At 36.4% G+C, this 22455-nt stretch overlaps 1 protein-coding gene across 1 annotated transcript; it reads right to left on the minus strand.

Moving 5' to 3' along the window:
• Positions 1 to 73: 73 nt before the first annotated feature.
• Positions 74 to 20593, minus strand: LOC117394991 (calbindin-like). Its single transcript, XM_033993798.3, has 11 exons — positions 20448 to 20593; positions 19715 to 19791; positions 11492 to 11566; positions 8880 to 8960; positions 7875 to 7931; positions 5042 to 5119; positions 4529 to 4584; positions 4341 to 4380; positions 4171 to 4224; positions 2580 to 2651; positions 74 to 437 (listed from the first exon to the last, which is right to left on the minus strand). Exons 1-11 carry the CDS (start codon positions 20524 to 20526, stop codon positions 324 to 326), a joined length of 783 nt encoding a protein of 260 aa, XP_033849689.1. The 5' UTR covers positions 20527 to 20593; the 3' UTR covers positions 74 to 323.
• Positions 20594 to 22455: the final 1862 nt, after the last annotated feature.

Below are 22455 nucleotides of genomic sequence, written 5' to 3' on the forward strand. Positions count from 1 at the left end.
ATACACATAGCTTTTCCAATACCCCATCTTAAAGCAATAGAGAAACAAAAAAATGTAACTGTATCACAGAATATAGTGAAGGCATATATCCTTTATTATTGTATTCATCTCATAATTACAAAAGCTGTACATTACAAACAGTATAGAAACAACAGATTGAAAAGTATATGCCACAGATCCCAGTGATGTATCTATACGCTGTCAGTTAAACTTACAGACCAGCAATAAATAAATAAATAAATAAATAAATAACACACCCTACACCCTTACACAGCTATCTTTACACAGATCACTAGTGAGCGGAGATTTCAGAAGATTGTTTCTCAGTTTTCATCAGCGCAAAGGACAAGCGCCAGCTCCGTTCTGTAGAGCTTCCCTCCATCAGATAAAGCCATGATGGCGTTCTTGTACGTTGCAATGTTGTTGATGTCTAATACCTGTTAGTAACAAGAAAGTTACAAATCATTCTTTCAGTCAGTTAAACATGCATGTGTCTCTTTTCTTGGGAATGTTGCATAAACTTTCAATTTCCAACATTAAATGAGCTATGTTAAAAACCTGAGAGCCACCTTATTGAGACATCAAAGTGTCAAATTCTAGTCTCTTACCTGTGCCTGTTTTACCCTCTAGTAAGTATAAATGCAGCTATGGCCAAACGTTTTCATCACCCAGAATTTTAGGGTTGAGACATAATTCAAATATTATATATATATATATATATATATATATATATATATATATATATATATATATATATATATATATATATATATATATATATATATGTTTGCCAAAAAGCACCTAGATGATCCTCAAGAGTTCTGGAACAATGTTCTATGGACAGATGAGTCAAAAGTGGAACTTTTTGGCCGACATGGGCCCCGTTATGTCTGGCGAAAACCAAACACTGCATTCCACAGTAAGAACCTCATACCAACGGTCAAGCATGGTGGTGGCAGTGTCATGGTTTGGAGATGCTTTGCTGCATCAGGACCTGGACACCTTTCCATCACTGAAGGAGCCATGAATTATGCTCTGTATCAGAGAATTCTACAGGAGAATGTCAGGCCATCTGTCCGTGAGCTGAAGCTGAAGCGCAGCTGGGTCATGCAGCAAGACAATGATCCGAAACACACAAGCAAGTCTACATCAGAATGGTTGAAGAACAAGAAATTTAAAGTTTTGGAATGGCCTAGTCCAGACCTAAACCCCATTGAGATGTTGTGGCAGGACCTGAAACGAGCAGTTCATGCTTGAAAACCCACAAATGTCACTGAGTTGAAGCAGTTCTGCATGGAGGAGTGGGCCAAAATTCCTCCACGGCGCTGTGAGAGACTAATCAATAACTACAGGAAGCGTTTGGTTGCAGTTATTGCTGCTAAAGGTGGCGTAACCAGTTATTGAGTCTAAGGGGGTGATTACTTTTTCACACTGGGGCATTGGGTGTTGCATAACTTTCTTTAATAAATAAATGAAATAGGTATCAATTTTTTGTGTTATTTGTTCACTCAGGGTCCCTTTTATATAATATTAGGTTTTGGTTGAAGATCTGATAACATTCAGTGTAAAAAATATGCAAAATTGCAGAAAATCAGACAGGGCAAATACTTTTTCATGGCACTGTATACACACACACACACACACACACACACAATTTAGATAATTTATTTAACATTATGTAATTAAATAAACTACAAAATGATATCGCAAACGTCTATCGGAAGCCATAACAGTAGTATAGTATTTCATGTATGATTTGGAAATGTCACATTTTTCTATTTTTGTCAGTTTTTGTCGTTTAGTATATGGGAAACTACAAAGCGGTATGTAATTCAATATGTTAACGTAACATTATTCAGCAGGTTTCATTTGACTTTATGAAGCAGAATATGTTAATTCTATAGGGTGATGCAAAGCTTCCGGCCATAGCTGTACACTGCAATTAAAATGATTGGTACTTAATATGTACCAATGTACATATTAAGTACACTGAACAACAATGTTACTTCTTACTTTTAAAAAAAAACATTATTGTTTAGAATGCTTAGTCCCAACCTGTTTCTGCCTTTGTCATATTACTGTTTACTGTGTCAAACAATCCAAATCCCTAAAAGTAGTGGCTATTGTTAAAACAGACACCATTGTGAAAGAGAGGATTTAATTTACAGACAAGCCGACAGCAACCCAAACTTGAGATGCTCTATAAAGACAGAGCCAGTGGCAGGCAGTGGAACTGCTTTGGAAGAGATTTCTAAGTTAAAATAACCTACAGGAAGTGTGGATGAAACAATCACGTCTGTGTTAAAAAAATATGTTTCCAAAACAGGTTGAACACTGGATGCAGCAGCAAAAATAAATGTTAAAGAGGTTTTTGCCAACACTTTTAACAACAGAATTAATGCATTCCCATGAAAAAGTATAAGATTTATACTAATGAATTAGAAAATTATGTTGTATTAAAACCACCACGTATTGCATAGTGTAATGCAGTTTCCCAAATGGGTCAAACTTAAACATAATGGCCACAAGCTTATGTGAATTAGTGTGATGTTACAAATATGATGAAGAAAAACAGTTACCTTTTGGTTCTTTTCACAAAGGTCTTTAAGTAAGGCATCCAGTTCATTCTCATCCATGTATCCATTACCATCCTGAAAACATTGAAATGCAAAGATTGTTGATTGCGTTCAGCAAAAAAACAAAACACAATTCTGTACACGCAAATGTAACAGAATGAGATTTGCTTATTAAATATTTAATTATTGGAAAATTCTGTGTTACAAAATGAGATACAAGCTATATATATATATATATATATATATATATATATATATATATATATATATATACACACAGTGCCGTGAAAAAGTATTTGCCCCCTGTCTGATTTTCTACTCTACATTTTTGCATATTTTTGACACTGAATGTTATCAGATCTTTAAAGAAACGTACACTTTGTTTTTATGGAATTGTTGTTTGGGTGATTTGACACTAAATGAGTGTTTTTTATTTATTTTATTTTTTAAAGTATAAACTGTTCCTCAAAAGTAAACATGTATGTTTCATAAAACGTCACTATTAAAAGTGTGTGTGGGGATATAATTATAGAACATATTAAAAGCTGTGAGATGTCACCCTACTGTTGGTTGCAGGGTTATACACATCAAACAGCTTCATAAATGTGAGCAAATGAAATTTCCTCTGTCAATGACCTTTTTGAGTATTTGCTTATCAACATGGCCCCAACTGTCTGACTTTGTGTGCAACCTGAACTTGCTAATCAATATGCATCAACGAGACTGTCATCTGTGCCACAGAATCCATCCCATTCAGGGACGAGGCAATAGATTAGACAGCGTTGAGGCCAAGTACCTGACTGGTGTTGTATGACAAAGAGACACATATTTAATAAAGGTCATCCAATGTTCAATTCAGTTGTGCTTTTTGTTAACAAGCACCTTGACGGAAGAAAACATATTTTATTCTGTGTTATTCGTTCTTGATATTTTTTTTACCACACTTTTATATTAAATATTTATTTTCTAGATATTCTCAGCAGGTAATGGAATGTATATCTCCTGAATGAATTAATTATCTTAGCTATGCTTATTTCCATAAAACAAAGAGGTCCAAATCACATACTGTACTATCTGCCACAACCTTACTTCACAGACACAAGGCAGGCAAGTAACACATCCTCTGCCAAGAATATAAAGAAGACATGACAGGTGTCAGTATCATGGAAAACTGGTCCCCTTTCCCTAGATCCACAGCAGGTGGAGAAGGATGTCCATGCACAGGTTCATCAGAATCAATCAAGTCACAGCCAGTAGTTCAGTATAGCCACAGCATGTGGAATAACTTTTTGTATCAATTGCCCATATTTGTATTTCCATTTCGGTGTGTGGTTCACGTCACATTGTCTCCATTTGTCAAACCCAAGACAGAACTTGTGAAAAAGTACACCAAAAAATTCTCTAATAATTAGACAAACTTTTTAACACGAATGTCTTTAAATGTTATGATTGTATAATGAATGTCTATATTAACTAACGTTTTGACATGTTGTCCATATGGCAGATCCACTATGTCACCATCATTGCAAAACTGGGGTCAGGGTGGTCCAACTAATATACTGAATGTCTGGTTCAATTAAAATTAAAGGCTTACCTGGTCATATAATTCAAAAATTGTATTGAACTCTTTGGCTGGCATTTTCACATTCTATGAAGAAAAAGATAAGAGCTTTAATTTGACTGACACTCATCGGAGGACAGAGAATAAAAAAAAAATGACCAAAAGGTATCTGTTTTAGTATTATTATTTAATTTTGCACTTACCTGAAATTTGAGTAAAAAGTTTTCCTGGTCAGGTAGTAATCTGTCAGAAGGACATTTTGTTTTAGTTAATTATATCAACCATTTAACTTGTATGTAAAACTATACTAAAAGAAAGAAAGAAAAAAATGTTATTATTATTTATTTATTTGGCAGACGCCTTTATCCAATAACATTTTTGAACAACAAACCTTGCCATTTCTGCCAAGCAAAGCTTCCCATCATTGTTGGAATCAAACATTTTCAGCTGAAACAGAGAAACCTTTCAGTATAAAATGAACATAAAATACGATACATATTCATAAATATTAAATATGGGCTATTTGGGCAAGGAGGCTTATGAAATACAATATTATATGGGGGTCAGTTCTCTGTTTCACAGGGGTGTAAAGGCCATTTCACATGAACCACAGCATGCTAATTATTTAAATGGTACTATTTAAAGGATAAACTTGTGTAACATTCAGTTCATACTTAATGAGGCAGAGTTCCTCCTGATCAGTAGGGGGTGCTGTGGTGGAGTGAGATGAACCAACCCCAGGTGCTTTCAGGATACTAAAGGCTATGCAGCATTCCCTATGGGTCCCCAGCCAAGATTGAAAACTCATAGGGAGCCTATGTAAGCCACTATGGAAGGAAGTTCATGCTTCCTCTAAAAATGAGTGCTGACTGAAAATAGGAATCTAAATCCAAGACAGACTTACCGTTGTTTCTGTATACTCTTCTAATTTCTTGTCATCATATGATTTTTTGGCCTTCTGTAGTAGATCTCTCAGAAAACTCTGTTTTGGAAACAATATATATACAGTATATATACAGTGCCTACAATAAGTATTGACCCTTCCCGGACGTTTTCACAGTTTGTTGTGTTACAACCTGAAATCTTGATGCTTTTAAATGGGATTTTTTCCCTTTGATTTTCACAACCTACTCAACACTTTCAATGTGTGAAAAAATGGGGGGGGGGGGGGGGGAACAAATCATTTAAAAATAAAAACCTGAAAAGTCTTCATTAGATAAGTATTCACCCCCTTTGCTATGACACTCCTAAATAAGCTCAGGTGCAACCAATTGCCTTCAGAATTCACACAATAAGTTAAATGGAGTCCATCTGTGTGCAATAAAAGTGGTTCACATGACTTCAGATTAAATACACCTGTCTCTGTAAGGTCCCACAGTTGGGTAGTGCATTCAAAGCAAAGATACTACCATGAAGACCAAGGAGCTTTCAAAACAACTCTGGGATAAAGTTGTAGAAAGGCACAGATCAGGGGAGGGGTATAGAAAGATTTCAATTGGTCAGAGAAGCCAGCAAGAGGCCAATGACAACTCTAAAAGACCTACAGTGTTCCATGGCTGAGATGGAAGAAACTGTCCATGTGTCAACAATAGCTCAGGTACTCCACAAATCTGGCCTGTATGGAAGAGTGACAAGAAGGAAGTCATTTCTGAAGAAAGCCCATGTAAAATCCAGCTTGGAATTTGCAAAAAGGCATGTGGGAGATTGAGAATCTGTTGCAAGACTTGAAGATTGCTGTCCACCAACGATCCCCATCCAACTTGACAGAGCTTGAACAATTTTGTCAAGAAGAATGGGCGAATATTGCACGATCCAGATGTGCAAACCTGGTAGAGACCTACCCCAAAAGACTCACAGCTGTAATTGCTGCCAAAGGTGGTTCTACCAAGTATTGACTCAGGGAGGTGAATACTTATCTAACCAGGACATTTCAGTTTTTTTTATTTTTCATTAACTGTTGTTTCACAATAAAAAATCTCTTGCCTCTTCAAAGTGTTGAGTAGGTTGTGTAAATCAAAGGAAAAACAATCCCATTTAAATACATCAAGATTTCAGGTTGTAACACAACGAACTGTGAAAACGTCCAAGGGGGGTAAATACTTACTATAGGCACTGTATATGTATCTATAGAGGTCACTGAATGGTCGTTCGTTGTATATGGTTTTGATTCACCGCAGGAGGATGTCCCAGTAAATCACGAGCCCCGTTTGGGGTGAGTGCTTTAAGTAAGGACATACTCCTAAGGGGAATAAAAACCATATACATTGAACAATAAACATTGAAATAAATTAATACACAACTCAATACACAGACATGTATTTCTTTCTTTATCTATCTTGATATTTATTTATTTATTTATTTATTTTTCACTATCAGATATAAACACCGCCATTTAATAATGTATGAAACGAAAATAAATACTCAATAGTTCTTGTTCAATTGTATATTAGTAAAGATTTTTGTACATAAAGGTTGTCATGCTAGTAAAGATTTTTGTACATAAAGGTTGTCATGCTTTCATATATTTTAACTTTCAAATAAAAAAATATATTGTAACAACCCGGACAATTGCTTTGTTGCAGGACTTGTTGTCTGTTCAGTTTGTCTCGTCTCTCTTTTATGTTACATGTATTGTAAGGGGAATGGGTCACGCCATTACTTAGCATGGGAAGGGGGAGTGAGTGAATGAGTGGGGAGAATGTGCGTTGCTGTTTTCAGGGGTTGCAGAGCATAGATGTGACTGGTTGATGAGCCGGACAGTGGCAGGAAAACAACGGAAGGTTATATAATAATAAGGGGGTGCATGAGCCTGGGGACTGGAGACAGTCCAGCGTTGAACTTGAATGAGAAACTGTGGGTGTGACTGAGCGAGTTTGTGAGCTGTGACTGGAGAGAATATGCAGTGAAAGTGCCAAGACTAAAATGTACAGTTATTAATTTGGTGCCGTGAATTCCGGCCCCTGAAAGGAATTCTCTGTAGTTTCAAATAAAACGAACATTTTGAGAATTCAGCACCGTCTTCCTGAGTACTACTTCCTAAACATGAAAACGTTACAATATACTAAATGAAAGGATTAAGCTTATTATGATAGTTTGCAAACTTTGTGGCATGAAAGCTAGGGCGTCTGCATTGCAAGCAGCATTAGAAGCATGTCTTGGGTTCGATTCCCACACAGGGTTTATATTGCAAACTTTTAAAAAAAATTAAATGTATTTTATTTATGCGTAACAAACACTTTATTGTAAAACTTTAAATAAAATGAAAAAACACCTTTGATGTTTAATATCAGTTTCTGAATACAGTCTTTTGACATTCATGATGAGTTAATACTGTGTGTGTCAGGTGTCAGTTTCTGAATACAGTCTTTTGATGCTCATAATGAGTTAATACTCTGTGTGTCAGGTGTCAGTTTCTGAATACAGTCTTTTGATGCTCATGATGAGTTAATACTCTGGTGTGACAGGTGTCAGTTTCTGAATACAGTCTTTTGACGCTCATGATGAGTTAATACTGTGTGTGTCATTGTTATTTTGAAACTGTGATTGGCATGGCTGGAATAAAATGAGATCTGAGCCATTGGTTGTTGTATTTCTTTAACCATACTTCATTGGAATATCAGCACCGACTCAGGATGGAGGACATTTTGCAAGCCATTTTATAAAATGTATTCCCACCACTAGTTGTTAATTGTACTAGCAATCTTCCCATAATGTCCAATCTCTTAATAGATAATCACCTTCAGTTCATCTGCCTCGATGTAGCCACTATGATCAGCATCATATCTTCGCCAGGCCTGCAGGAGAGGACACATTGGGAATTACTGCATGTATCTGTTAATTTGCTGAATACATCTCAGCTGTTCTTCAGACTCCATCATCATAGGGACACAGCATGTACTTTTTTTTATTTTTTTTTTTTATTTAGTCGTTGCCAATTATTTTTATTATTTTCTCCCAATTTGGAATGGCCAATTATATTTTAGGCTCAGCTCACCGCTACCACCCCTGCACTGACTCAGGAGGGCGAAGACGAACACACGCTGTCCTCCGAAGTGTGTGCCGTCAGCCGACCGCTTTTTTTCACACTGCGGACTCACCATGCAGCTAAAAATAAGCACCGAAAAATGAAATTAATAAAAACAGAAAAACAGAAGCCCTAAGTATAAAATGTGTGAACCTCAGAAGATCCTATCAATTTCTGAACTATAGTCTTACTGAGCTACAGAACCCGCCGGCTATTTTATTACCATTATTCATTTAAAAAAAAATCCAGAAAGTATCAGAAGTCCAGTGATTGGACAACAACATAGAAAGACCTGCAATGTGTAACACTTGCATGTAAATTAACTGTGCTTCGAATGACTCATTTTTATACAAATTGCATCCCTGACTGTATATAAATTGCATTCCTGACTGTATATAAAAGTAGAGTCTCCCTGCTGTAAGTCATTTAGGTTACAATGTGTAAAACAGCAGATCACTGCTTTCATATTCAAGATTGCATGAACTGCTGATGCGTCACAAGAAAAAAGTTTCAAACTATTCCGCAGATTTTGCTGAAAGGCAGGTGCTTTTTCTTCTTCTTTTTGATGGTAAAACTATAAAAGGATATCGTCCAGCTACATTTTCCCTAAAAGTTTGAGACACAATTTATAATTTTGGGACTGACCGTTGTTTGACTCTTCCCTACTTAACACCCTACCGGTGTAACAGTGTAAGGTCCAGTGTTGTTTTTCACATACCTGCATGAATTCTGCACACGACTTTAGCTGTTGCCGAAAGAACAACAAGAAGTTCTCATCTGTGGGTAAGATCTGTACAAGCTGTACAGAAAAAAATGAAAATAAAACATCCTTGTTTTATATCTCTACTATATCCCCATATGCCTTACAATTAACTTAAATAACATTTTGATTTCGATTGCACTTTAAAAACCATTCATGCATACACCTTTCAGAAATGGTGACCAATCTGTCTAATCAATCAGTTACACAGAGGACATGCCTTAAATTACTTTAGCCCAATGTAAATACACTCTCCCATGATGTCCTGTCTCTCATTTTTGTCTCAATATTGTTCTCCATAATAGAGAGCACAGTAAGCTGCTAAAGATTTAAACAGGGGAAATGTTTCTTGTGATCATTTAAATAACCTAAAAATGATGGTGATTTAGGCTTTCAACCGGCTGCTCAAAATAGAGAAAAAAAGCAGTGTACCAAACTAATTTAGATAAGTATTTAAAAATGTCATGGTACTTACAAAATAAGGCTCAATTGTTGTTTATTGTATGAATATTAAAATGTAGACTAATGCACCCTTTACTTATTTACAGCATTGTTTGAGCTGCAGTAAATGATTGTACAACAAGAACGGAAATAAAACATAGTGACAATACAAACTCTATAGCAGCGCCAACCGCATGATTACACACAGTTTCATCTCTTACACAGCTGAACATCTCTTACGAGAACAATGAGTTTCAAGCTACATAGATTATTGAGCCAATACCAAGGACACTTCAAACAGCTTGCTTTTGTGACACTTAATCAACCTTTTCATTCTACATTTGGGCATCTGTACAGTATATAATCTATTTAAAATACTTTTGTTTCAAACTTGTTACATAATGCACACAGTATGAACAATATATACAATTATCAACAAGTGAAAGGTTGATAGTGCATATATACTGACACAAGGTATACTTTCTCAATTTCAACAGGCATTGAAAATTGATTTTGTCACCAACAGAATTATAAAAAAATGCATTCACAATATTCTTTTCATTTCTTTTGGGTACTTTTGCCAAGTATGATTATTTTTTGTAAAAAAAAAGGTGAAATAAAAGTTACATTTATTTTGCATGGATTTGCTTTTCAGCCATGATTCACACAACAACATATTATTATTATTATTATTATTATTATTATTATTATTATTATTATTATTATTTTCCAGCAAGAAGTTTATTGTATATCACTTTCTATATCGCATTTGGATAAAGTTCAAACTTTAACTTAACAGACTGCATGCTATGTGAAAAACACAAAAATGTCATACAGTGTTAGAAAGCTTCGATCCAGGTCTATATTCCTTATTTGTATTTCTCATTTTCTCAGCTCTTTCTATATCATTTATTGTGCAAATTATGACGTTTATAGTGCAAATTAGGACGTTTGGACAGTGCTAACAGATTTCTGCCCTGGAACCCAGGATGGGGTTATTCAATTAAAAGTGTTTGTTCTCCTTTAAAAAGATAGGAGTGCACTACAGAATGAAATAAAGCCTTTATTTCTGGCCTTAGTCCAAGTACTCCACAAATCCCAAACTAGCAACACTGTTGTAAAAATGATGTGGCTGGAAATGTAGCTACACTGGCAACATTTATAAACAGCAACTAGAGCAACGGGTGCAGTAATGTTAATATAGCCATTCAGGTTAAGTATGAAGACTGCTCCCCACAAATAAGATACAGCTATAATAACTCAAGTCTGTCCATAGCAGGGTGAGCAGGACCTGTCAATTCTGTTCTTGAACAGCTTTATTCTCATGCTTTGTTTTCCATGATACATGTCGATTCACCTGCACTACATCTTAACCCCTATGTTAGAAGACATTTGTTTGGTATAATGCTCAAAATGGTGTGAGTTCTCTTTGGTTATGAATCAGATATCGTACAGTAAACAATAAAAACATGAAAAGCAAAATTCACTTGATGAAATGAAATGTGATATATGCTTGGAAGGTTTTGGGTATCTATTTGTTACATAATGTTTGACTGTGTCAGGTAGCTCAGAATGTATGTTAAGAAGCCTACAGCATTCCTCTCAAATAGGCTATTATAAAAAAAAGAGTAAGTAGGTTCAAATTTGAATTGTTTTTTATTTTTATTTGTAGTTATTTAGAATTCTCTTCGTATGTTATGGTGTTTGAATCAATATGAGTGGTTTTGGGACCTGTTGCTCCAAATATTTTTCCCTAAATCTAACTTTACCAGGTTTTGAGCCGCCTTCTGTCAATTAAGAAAATGTAGTACTATGACCTTTGGTTGGAAGAGTTAAAAGGTCATATTGTCACATGATTTGATTGGAATGTGAAAGGATGTTGAGTCCTGAGACTTAGGATTCTATAGACAAGTTCAAAGCAAGCTCCAAGCCATGTAAAGGCATATTTAGAGAAAATGATAACTGAATTGTGTAGGGCAACAGAACCCAGAACCATTGAGAATGACTGCAATCACCATGTATCAGGTGGTGAAATATAACAAAAAAAAAACAATGAAAAAGACATTTGAAGCTACTTACTAAAAGTGGCCAGCAATACGTTAAAGTAATATTTGAATTCAGTTTCTTACCTCAACCATACCTATCTTGGCATCTGTATTCTGTCCATACGTCTCCACAAAAGCCTTCATTGCCTCTGTTAATTCCTGGTAACAGTTATTAAAAAGAACAGTATTACTTCTTAAATAATTTAAAATGAATGGTCTTGAAAAGCCGTCTGAAGCTTTTCAATGGTGTATTCGTTTATCAACATGTATTCAATATTGCTTTTGAAAAACAGAATTATAATAGAGGGCATAAACATGATCCTTGTATTTTTTGCCAAGTAGACAGACTTTAAGGAAATTGCTGTGCTCAAAATGATTTGGTTAGGGGAAAATTGTAAATTCATGTAGCAACTACAAATTTATAAAGTTAAACAGACAGACGGTCATAGACATTGTATTCATTTTATAAGTCTATTCTATACCTGTCATCTATTTTAAATCCCCTATGCCTTCTGAACCAAATCCGACAAACCCAAGGTTCTTACTTGAAACAATGACATTAAATCTAAAGTCAGAACATTTTTTTTTCTTCTAATAAATAAAGTAAGATAATTACAGTGTGGTGTTGTTTTAAGATGCATTTTGATGTGGAGTTGTTAAGAATTTAAGAAACTGTTGGTAATCTCTGTGCTGTTTGTGTCCATGTCCTCAAAGAGTCACCTTAAAATTGCATCTACAGCACTAACCCATGCCACTCATCATGGGGAAATATTGATAGGAAGAAAGACAATTAGGTAATTAGGTAAGTTAATTAGGTAACATTTTCCCTTGTGCCGCAACTATTTTTCACCAAGTTTACCACGGTGGCAAAGGCTTTGAAAAATGTACTTGGGTAAGACTGCCAGCATGATTACTTTCAACATGTGCTGGTAGATGAATCAATACAGACTGCTTAGTTTGATTTCATTTCGCTCAATCAAAGCCCTTTAGCTTGGTCATGTAAAATGTATGCCACAAACGCTGTGTTTGGCAGGAGGACAGAGGTTCTAATTAGAAACAGTCAGCAGACGGCGCTGCTTGTAAAAAATATATTTTTTAAAAAACACAACATCTAAACAGAAAAATTCTTGACATATTTTTTTTTAAAAATTGTACAGACAAATTATCAGAATCATGTTCCGAAAGATGTAGCCCAAGGAATACCAACCATGTACACACAACTAAAATATGAGCGTGATAGTCACACGGAGGTGAAGCAGTCATGGCTTCAAACATACCCTCTGGTCCCAAAAGAACATTTTCACCGACGGCAAGCCAGAAACACACAGCTTCTAAAGATCACAGCTGAGTTTTTTTTTTTTTTCGTTGTTTGCTTTCGTTGCCTTTAAAATGTGTTGAAATATATTTTGGAAATAGAAACAGAGTGGATTCGAAAGAGGAACAATTTAGTAAAAAAAATAAACACAATTATTGTTTTAAAAAGAAGGATTCGTCTCACTATGATATATTGAGTTTTAATGTCAGAATCGGTGCAATATTACTGCCAGTAGTCCCAGGTGAAAGAACAATAAAAAAAGTTTTTTAAACACAGTAGTGGCTGTACAATCCTACTAATATTATTAATCACATTAGTACAAGTTTGTGTAAGTAGACCTGCGGTTGGTCAGTTAGGCATTAATATTAACATACACTAGCACTGTCCTTCAGTGGAAAGAAAACCACGCCACAGTCAAAATAATGTAAATGATTATTCAGTACATGAATATCTCTGCAAACCTATTCATAATTTTGGAAATTTGTAATGATGTTTTTTTCATGTGGGACTAAGTTTGGCATTTATTAAATGGGAATCATAGTGCACTTTAAATATACTGTTCATGTGTATTGTAAAGGGTAGGGTTTCACGCTCGGCAGATGGCTTAGTTTACAGTTTGTGTTTTCCAGTAACACATGCATGGGGTTAATGTCAGCCAGTGGGCCGAAGCCTTAATTGCATACATTCAGTGTGGGGCAGTAAAGATTCGTCTTCTGGCTGCGCGTCTTACTGAAAAAGGTTGATAAAATGTCATGAAGAAAAAAAATAAACCAGAAACACACGAAAATGAACACATTACATGTTCCTTAACGTCTGGGCTGAAGGGGGAAAAAGCTAAATATTATTATTATTATTATTATTATTATTATTATTATTATTATTAAAATCTGTGTTATTATGCGCAGGTCACCACTTACTTTGTATTATTATTTACTTTTATTTATTTTTTCCTTTTAAAACAGTCCAGTGACCTTGACAGAAAATGCTTTATAAATGTGGCTCATAATCTTCAAAACTACAGTATGTATGAGCTTGGTGATGTTGGGATGAGTCACATAGAATACAAACGTATTGCTGGCTTTGTTTTACAACTTATAGACTAGTAGGACCTCATTTAAATGCTGGATATGTAGACTGCATGTATGCTCCGGTTTATTTTTGCTTATTAATAAACCTATTTTATACAACTTGCATGATCGGAAAGAAAATATCTCGGTGCTGCTAAATGCACCACCTGCGAGCCACCCAGGCATTCACTTTCTTCTGGATGTCTTTGTAATCGTTCAATTTGCAATCATGATTTCCATTACACGAGAGTAGATGTTAAAACTTCATGCTGATTTGAACTCGGCTCTCGCCAAGATAAGCACCAACTAAGACGTAGCTTTACAGTAAACTAATGTGATCCATATGCGTCTCCATCCATTTACGTTTCCTTCCATATGATGATGTAGATATCCTTCTGTCTGGTGTTAATGGCTGAAGTGTAATGCTGGCTCCAGGGATCAGCTTATTTTGCCTCCCTGGCGCATCAGCACACACAACGGCTGCGATGCTGGCTCCGGGGATCAACCAAAGTGCGGCCTCCCCAGCGCATCAGCATGACAACCGTCTGGATTGAGCTAAGTAGGGTACATCTCTGGGGTTTTCAAGTGGGCACCTTCCATCCTCAGTGTTTCGTCGACTAGCCCACGACACCTCAAGAGGGCTCGACGGTGATTCTGGCGTCCCAGCATCACCCCCCTCCGTCCCCCACTCAACTCAGCCCAGCTTACTTACCTGTCCCCAGCCAGAATCTTTCCGTCTCAACCACAGCCAGTTGCTGCTCCTCTCTGCTGCTTCAGATAAGTTCTTCACTGTGCGACGCAACTCTTGGCCACTGAATCCGACGTCTCTGAGAAACCGGGTTGTAGAGTGTGCCACAAATCCTCGACAACCCACTTCCACTGGGTAAACCCGAACTCTCCATCCTCGCTGTTCCGCTTCAGTGGCTAGTTGAGCATACCGCAGTTTCTTCCTCTCATACGCCTCATCTACAGCGTCCTCCCATGGCACTGTTAACTCTACCAGGTGAACAAGGCGTGCTGATCCAGACCACAAGACAATATCTGGTCGAAGGTTAGTGGTGGCAATCTCAGGTGGAAAAATAAGCCGTTGACCAACATCTGCCAGCATATTCCAGTCTCTAGCAGCTTCCAGTTGTCCTGGGCGAGGATTGGTTTTAACACCTTTTCTTGGTGGTTGCTCTCCTGGGCGGAGGAATGTTGTCTTTTGTGTGTAATGTTTTGATGGAACAGGTGGCAACTTATTGGTCATGTTACGCTTGTCTTCCAATGCTAAGGCCAAACATCGCAGCACCTGGTCATGGCGCCAAGTAAACCGTCCTTGGCTAAGAGCCACCTTACATCCTGTCAAAATGTGCCTTAATGTTGCAGGTGATGAACACAAAGGACATGAGGGATCCTCTCCTACCCAGAGGTTTAGGTTCTGTGGTGATGGGAGAACATCATATGTTGACCTGATGAGGAAACTGATCCTGCTCTGTTCCATTGACCATAGGTCTTGCCAGCCAATCTTGCGTTGTTCCACACTCTCCCATCTCATCCATTCTCCCTGTTTGGCCTGGGAAATGGCCTTTATACACCTCATCCTCTCCTCCTGCTTTTGCACCTCGTTGACTACCAGCTTCCTTCTTTGAGCTGGGGCCGCCTTGTGCCATGTAGGAGGAGTTGAACTGAAACCAAGACCCCCTCTTCCATGCTGAACTTGCCCCATGATATCACCAATTCGAAGGGCAGCCTTTGCATCTTCCACAGCTTTCTTTGCCGCCCACTTACTGCTGCAGCTCATAAATTAAGTTTTCGTTGTCCATGTTTAACTTGTTTTGAGGTGTGATGTGTTTTGAGGCGCGTGTCACGTGTGTAAAAGGTGGAACTTTGCTTCTGATTGGTCAGTTTCATTCCAGTCGCACAATGAAAAAAAAAATAGAAACAGGTTATATTTTAGTGACGCAAAATGTTCTCAAAGCGACGTTGCTCGCATCGCTCGCTGCTGGTGTGGACACTCCCATCTGACTGCAGTAACTTCTAAATTATTTGCTTGTGTCGCTCGCGTCCAGTGTGGATGCAGCTTTAGAGGGAACGTAGAGGTTTATAGAATTTGACCCCAAGTTTGTTGGTGGAACCAATATAGCTATTTTCCCTCAATGCAAAGTGTTCAAGTGAAGAACCATAATTTTCTGAACAAAATGAGTGATTCCCATTTTAAATGTCATTTCACCAAGACACTCCTTCAATAAAAAAATCCTGGCAGAACCATTAGCAGATCACAACAAATGGAAGCAATGACAAAACATGGATTAGGACAAATATCAATACTTTGACAAAAAGATAGGTAGTGACATGGGTAATTTTTGTACCTAAATTATGTATTTAAAACAAAAAAAGTTTTTTTATGTCACAGTAAACCTTTATCCTGTCTAATTTATTCTAGCAAGTAAGTGCTCCATGTTAAAACTAAAGAAACAAGACTGGTTTGTTTACATTAGGCTGTACAAACCAACACATCCATTTGTATTGTGACCTGAGACAGATTTGAACCCAAGGCCTCCAAAGGTAAAAGGCATGAAATACCAGTGTAGTAGCCCTCTGCACCAAATAGCCCCCCAAAGGGAACCATTTCCATTTTCAGCACATGATGAGAACCGACCAGTATTAGAACATTTCCGTCTACGGTCCAATGCTGAAGTTCTAATTTGGGAAGTGCAAGGTATATCGAAGTCTATAAAATGTGATTTATAGTACATTTTAATAATAGAGGGGTTCAAATAGAAATTCCATAATTAGCTCAACAGTCATTTTCAGGCTATAGTTAAATCTTAAACCGGTACAACCACACACATTAAAAACATCCTAGAATTAATAGACGTTTCAGAATAATACAATGACTTTTTAGTTTTTCAATCTGAAGTCTCCAATGGAAAACACAGATGGTACATGAAGCTGTTTAATAATAGAAGACATTTAACATATTAGTTCCATTACAACTGTATTTAAAATAGATCTCTCTTCTGGTTAAGATTTTTCCTCATGCAGTTTCTCATATGTCGTTGAACATAGTGGATCCTGACACTTTCAAACTGTATATAATAATATCTCGGGGAATCATTTTGATGTATCCTGTTCTGACTATAATTCTGGCCCACAATAAAAAAGTCTGTTGTATTTTTTCTGTTATACATATTTGGGGTACTAAAAAAACATTGTCTATTAAAAATGTGTACACTATCCTATTAAATAGTAAGTAACATAATGTACATAACCCCCACCAAGAATATATAACACTGCTAACTATGACATGACCAGCACACAGAACATAGATGAACATCTCATAACAAATGCCCATGCACATTGCCATCAAAACCAGGTGCTTCTCCAGAATCCCAGTATGGGGATTAACTTAAAATGTTGCTTGCAAAGTTTCATCAGATCTGGAGAAGCATTCTCAAGAGATAGCTCTTAATAGCTCAGACAATCACGTGTCCATGCTATAAAAAAAAGTCACGATAACATCGGTAACCCTCATTAGCAGAAGCAATCAAAGGCCAAACATTCTAAGAAGGTCACCGTGACCTAGATTCTGACACCTGCGAGAATATTGCTATGGAATTGTGTTACTAAGAATAATCTCAATTGGTCAAAAAGTTATACTGATATAAATACAAATTTAACTATGATATATGCATATAGGCATTTGATACCTACTGCATATTGGAGGTCTTCATGCATCTATATTGATAGAACAGGATATAAACATTTTGATAACTATTAATGTGGGGTCGTTGGTTCTCCATGTGCTTGCAATCTATAAAATATTCTACACTGTGTAGTCTGTAAACTCTTCTGTTACACTACTGCTATTTGAACCCCGTGAGGGAAGTTGGTAACACCTACAGTTGACTCAAATTAATAGACAGGAGTGGCCAGAAGAAAAGATTTATCATGCGCTTCACAAGTAACAGTCACAGTAATCAGTGGACTCAGTCTGTCAGCAGAATGCTCCCCCAACCATATCAGAGCCTGCACTCCAGGCTTCAGCAGCTACGAATACACTGGCCTCTTAGTCAGCCAAAGATGGTGCATGTCTCCTGCCAGTTACACCACTGAACGTGAACAATCCTGTTGGCATCTGGAATCTACAGAAAAGCAGCTGGTGTAAAATCCCATTGAATTATCCCATTGAATTGAACAGCCAGACAGCTAATAGTGCAGAGTTAATCTCTTCTGTGATAACTGGTGCTGGACCCATTCTATTAAATGTACTGCAGGCTTCTTGCCACAGCTGATAATGTTCTGACAACAGGACCTTCTTCAGATGGAAGTTGTGTTAAATGGGGAACATTTTCAACAATTCTTTCATTTCCCAGTCAACAGATATTCTCATAATGGAGGTTTCAGCCAACATGGCCACCATTATAACATCCCTCAAACTCTGACATATCGACTTTCTTCTGCATTTTTACTTTCATTGTTGTACATTTACTAAAGCACTTCACAGTACACTGCATGTTGTACCGAAAAGGATACCAGACACATAAACCCACATATTTCACAGGCAACGATGTAGTCTACATTAATTGTAATCAGTGCATGATTATTTGCATATTTTTTGTTTATTGTTCAAGCACTGTAGTTGAATCCCCTGAATTTGCATGTATCATCTGCATAACATGATAAATTACTAATATAACCAAATTCGTTTCCTGAGCGAATATGAAAATATACTGGTATATATATATATATATAAACTGGTAATTGCTGGTATATAATTGCTACAGATCTATAACTTAACTGACTGCCTAATGTTAAGTTTTGGAGTTAAATGGTTGAGCTAAGGCCAGCATCACTGGTGCTAACACCTCACCTATTTTCATTGAAATTCCAATTTTTTAAAAATCATTAAAGGTTGCGCAAAACAATTAAACATACAACTCTCTGCCAAGTGAACTTCATTAGAGGATACTGTAGGTTACACTGATATATAGGGATCGTCCAAATGTTCAACATACATGTAAAGCAACTGGTTTTAGAAGTGTAAGCTGACACCCTGGGATCCGTCAAGAAGCTGCTTGATGAGATTCTGGGATCAATAAGCTACTAACAACCAAACAAGCAAGATGGGCTGAATGGCCTCCTCTCCTTTGTAAACTTTATTATGTTCTTATGTTCTTATGTTCATTTTGGTAGTTTTGTTTTTGTGCGTTTAAAATGCATTCTCCAACACTACATTTTTTTAAAACATGTTTAAGCTACTGTTTTATTCTTAAGCATGGGTTTTTACAGCGTGGCTTTTATAACGGGCTAATCGATAAGAATGTTTTATTATTATTATGAACAACAACAACAACAACAACAACAACAACAATAATAATAATATTTAGCTTGTTCCCCCTTCAGCCCAGACGTTAAGGAACATGTAATGTGTTCATTTTCATGTGTTTCTGGTTTATTTTATTTCTTTATGACATTTTATCAACCTTTTTTCATTAAGACGCGCAGCCAGAATACGAATCTTTACTGCCCCACACTGAATGTATGCAATTAAGGCTTCGGCACATTTGCTGTGTTTCTGCAAATCTGATGATTGGCCACTAGCTGACATTAACCCCATGCTTGTATTATTGGAAAACACAAACTGCAAATTAAGCCATCTGCCGAGTGTGAGTCAATAAATTCAACCAGTGTACTTACTACCGTTATACAATAATAACGGCATGCACTGCGCATATACAACTCAAGTCAAGGTAAACCCCAGGCAGCGGATCGACAGTCTATTATATATAAAAAAAGTAAAGAAGTACAAATCTGATTCCTACAACCTAACATATACGATGATAGGTTCCAGTAATTCAATTACACTATTCCATCTGACTATTTATGTTGAGAACATTTTTAAACTTCAGAAAATGTTGAAAAAGGTACTTCTGTACTTACTAATCCAGCTTCTCTTCGAGCTTCTTGAAGCTCCTTGATAAAATTTTGCAGCTCCTTCCCTTCAATATATCCATTACCTGAACAGAAATAATACAAGAAAATAAAAGATATAATAAATAAATACATAAACAAATACATAAATAATCAACCAATAACACAAATTCGATATGTAGCGCAGCAAGCAACCACACCAATATTCACCCATTTAAAAATAGTATCAATAATGTTGTTCATGCATTAAGATTGCAAAATCTCGTCTTAACAAAAATAAAATATTTTACGTTGTTAAGATATTGAAAACATACATTGTTAGTTGGGTAAGAAAAACTCAAGCAACAATAGCAAATTAGGTATTTCTGTGAGTATGTATTATTATCATTTTACATGCGAGGTTAATCAAATAGCGTCATAGAAATAGTTTCTTGATTTTAAATACGTCCTCAGCAGAACATCTCGATTCTTTAAAACTTCAATAGCTTTAGTAAGCCCCCAAACACAGAAAATTAAACCACAGATGTAACTGTTGTTATACTTACGTCTTAAACAAGCATGACCTGACTACCAAACTTAACAAAATAAACAAATAAACTTCGAAACAAAAACACAAAAACAATGAGATAAGCATCTCATTGACAAGATACAAAGTTGTGAATAACGTTATGAAAGGACAACGTTAAACACTAATAAACTGAATTATTTGAATCCAGTATTCGTGAAAATAGCTAATAGTTACCATCATTATCATAATGGCGCCAGATATCCAGAAACTGTGTTGCGGAGATCTCAACACCTTGCAGGTAAGCGTTAGCCATGATGTTACAGTTGGAGGATGTTGCAGAACAGACTTTGAGCAGATTCTCTGAGACTGGTGTGTTTTGATCAGTGGTGGGGCGCAGTATTTAACACCCCGTCCCTTCTCAGAGCCCCGCCTCCCAAAGCGAGGATTGCACAGACGAGCCAGACCACAGCCTACTAGAGCTTTGGTGCGTTCAGCAGGTAGGGCTACCAGTACAGACTGTGTCTAAACCTCAGTGAAAATGGCTTAATTAAAAAACAAACTAACAAACAAACACAAAAAATATATATAATATCCCTAACCCTTTAACAGCTGTAGTACTTTTAGCTGCAGTAACAATAAGCGAGCCATTTATATTTTTGTTCCACAAGTGACCGCGTTATTGACAATATTTTGCTGATTGTGTGGCACAAGGCTGACTTAGTAGTTATGTACAGTGTAACTACTGAATTAAATCCCAGTTTCACTAATGGACTAATCTTTGCCGGTAAGTGTTGTCATCATTAAATACCAACCCAATCCAGTTCAAATTGTGAACAGTAGATACAAAAGAATAAAATAAACGCATGTTTTCGCACATGCAGCAATTTCTGTTAAAAATGCACACATATTTAATACCGCTGTTTGTAAGCAGGGTAGTGGATGTGGGAGTGACCTAGCTGTAATTGACAGTCATATGCAGTATTGTAGATGCATTATGTCGCAAAATAATCTAATAAAACAATAGGGTAATTATTGATTATCATTTTAATGGATTATAAATATGTCCAAAAACTATTAAAACATCAATAATTCCCATTAGCAGTTGTGATCCATCATGACATGTATTGGAAATGACAAGTGTGAGGTGTGTTTTCAAGACTGTGATCCTGGTCACAGTTGAGAATAAAAGGATAAATACAGGCAAAATTAAATATAAAAGTTAATGTTTAGTTTACAGTACGCTAATCAAGTTATTATAATATTGTAGCCTTGGATAAAGGTGTCTGCCAAATAAACATAATAATAATAATAATAATAATAATAATAATAATAATAATAGGAATACAAGGGAAAACCCTCTGACAATGGTTTGGCTAATCTAATGACAGCTTTCACTGACCCTGATTTATTAGCCCTAATCTTGATCTACTTAATCTTACCTTAGGTAAAATAGTCCAAGATTAGTGCTAATCAGGGTCCGTGACACCAGCCACGAGAGTTAAAGAACTAGGAACGTCTAATTTCCTTTAGCAATTTAACTAACAGGAACAAATTAAGTTCATATTTCATACAGATACATTATTCATTACCAGGTGCTGGGGGGTTTCTGTGTTTTCTTTTTTTATTTACACAAACAATTGTTTTCTCTGTCTCAACAATATCTGCATAATTGCATAAAAGCACAAGACAATAAACTGGAGTGGTGGAGTGGTGGGCAGGAAACTGATTCCAGGAGCTGAAGTAATACTGTTTAATGACCCAGGAAGTGGATACAAATATACTACAAAGATCTGCATGAAAATGTTGCATAAGCACATCAACAAAAATAATAAGTACTGGTAATGACAATGTTATACAAGTCACTTGTGTCCTTTAAGACATACACATCTGATAACAAATACAAAATCATTCATCAGAGTTTTCAAGATTTTGGGATAATCTGGTTAAAAAGCATCAAGATTTCTATATTGTTTGGGTGAGGTGTTAGCACCAGTGATGATGGCATTAGCTCAACCATTTATCTCAATCCAATTTATGTTCAGAATGTATAATGTCTAGGACGTTTTATTATTTTAATTCCTCGCCTATAATTAGTCCCTCCCAATGGAATGATAATTCTGTGGTTTTAAGACAGCTTTCAAATGTTGAAAGTCAGTTAGCCATTTATTTGGACAGAGCTTGGGATTGTTATGTATTGATTGGATGGATTGAGCATTAATGAAATGTGAACTATCATGTATTT

This window comes from Acipenser ruthenus, chromosome 3 (assembly GCF_902713425.1).
Source record: "Acipenser ruthenus chromosome 3, fAciRut3.2 maternal haplotype, whole genome shotgun sequence".
NCBI classification, from domain to species: domain Eukaryota; kingdom Metazoa; phylum Chordata; class Actinopteri; order Acipenseriformes; family Acipenseridae; genus Acipenser; species Acipenser ruthenus.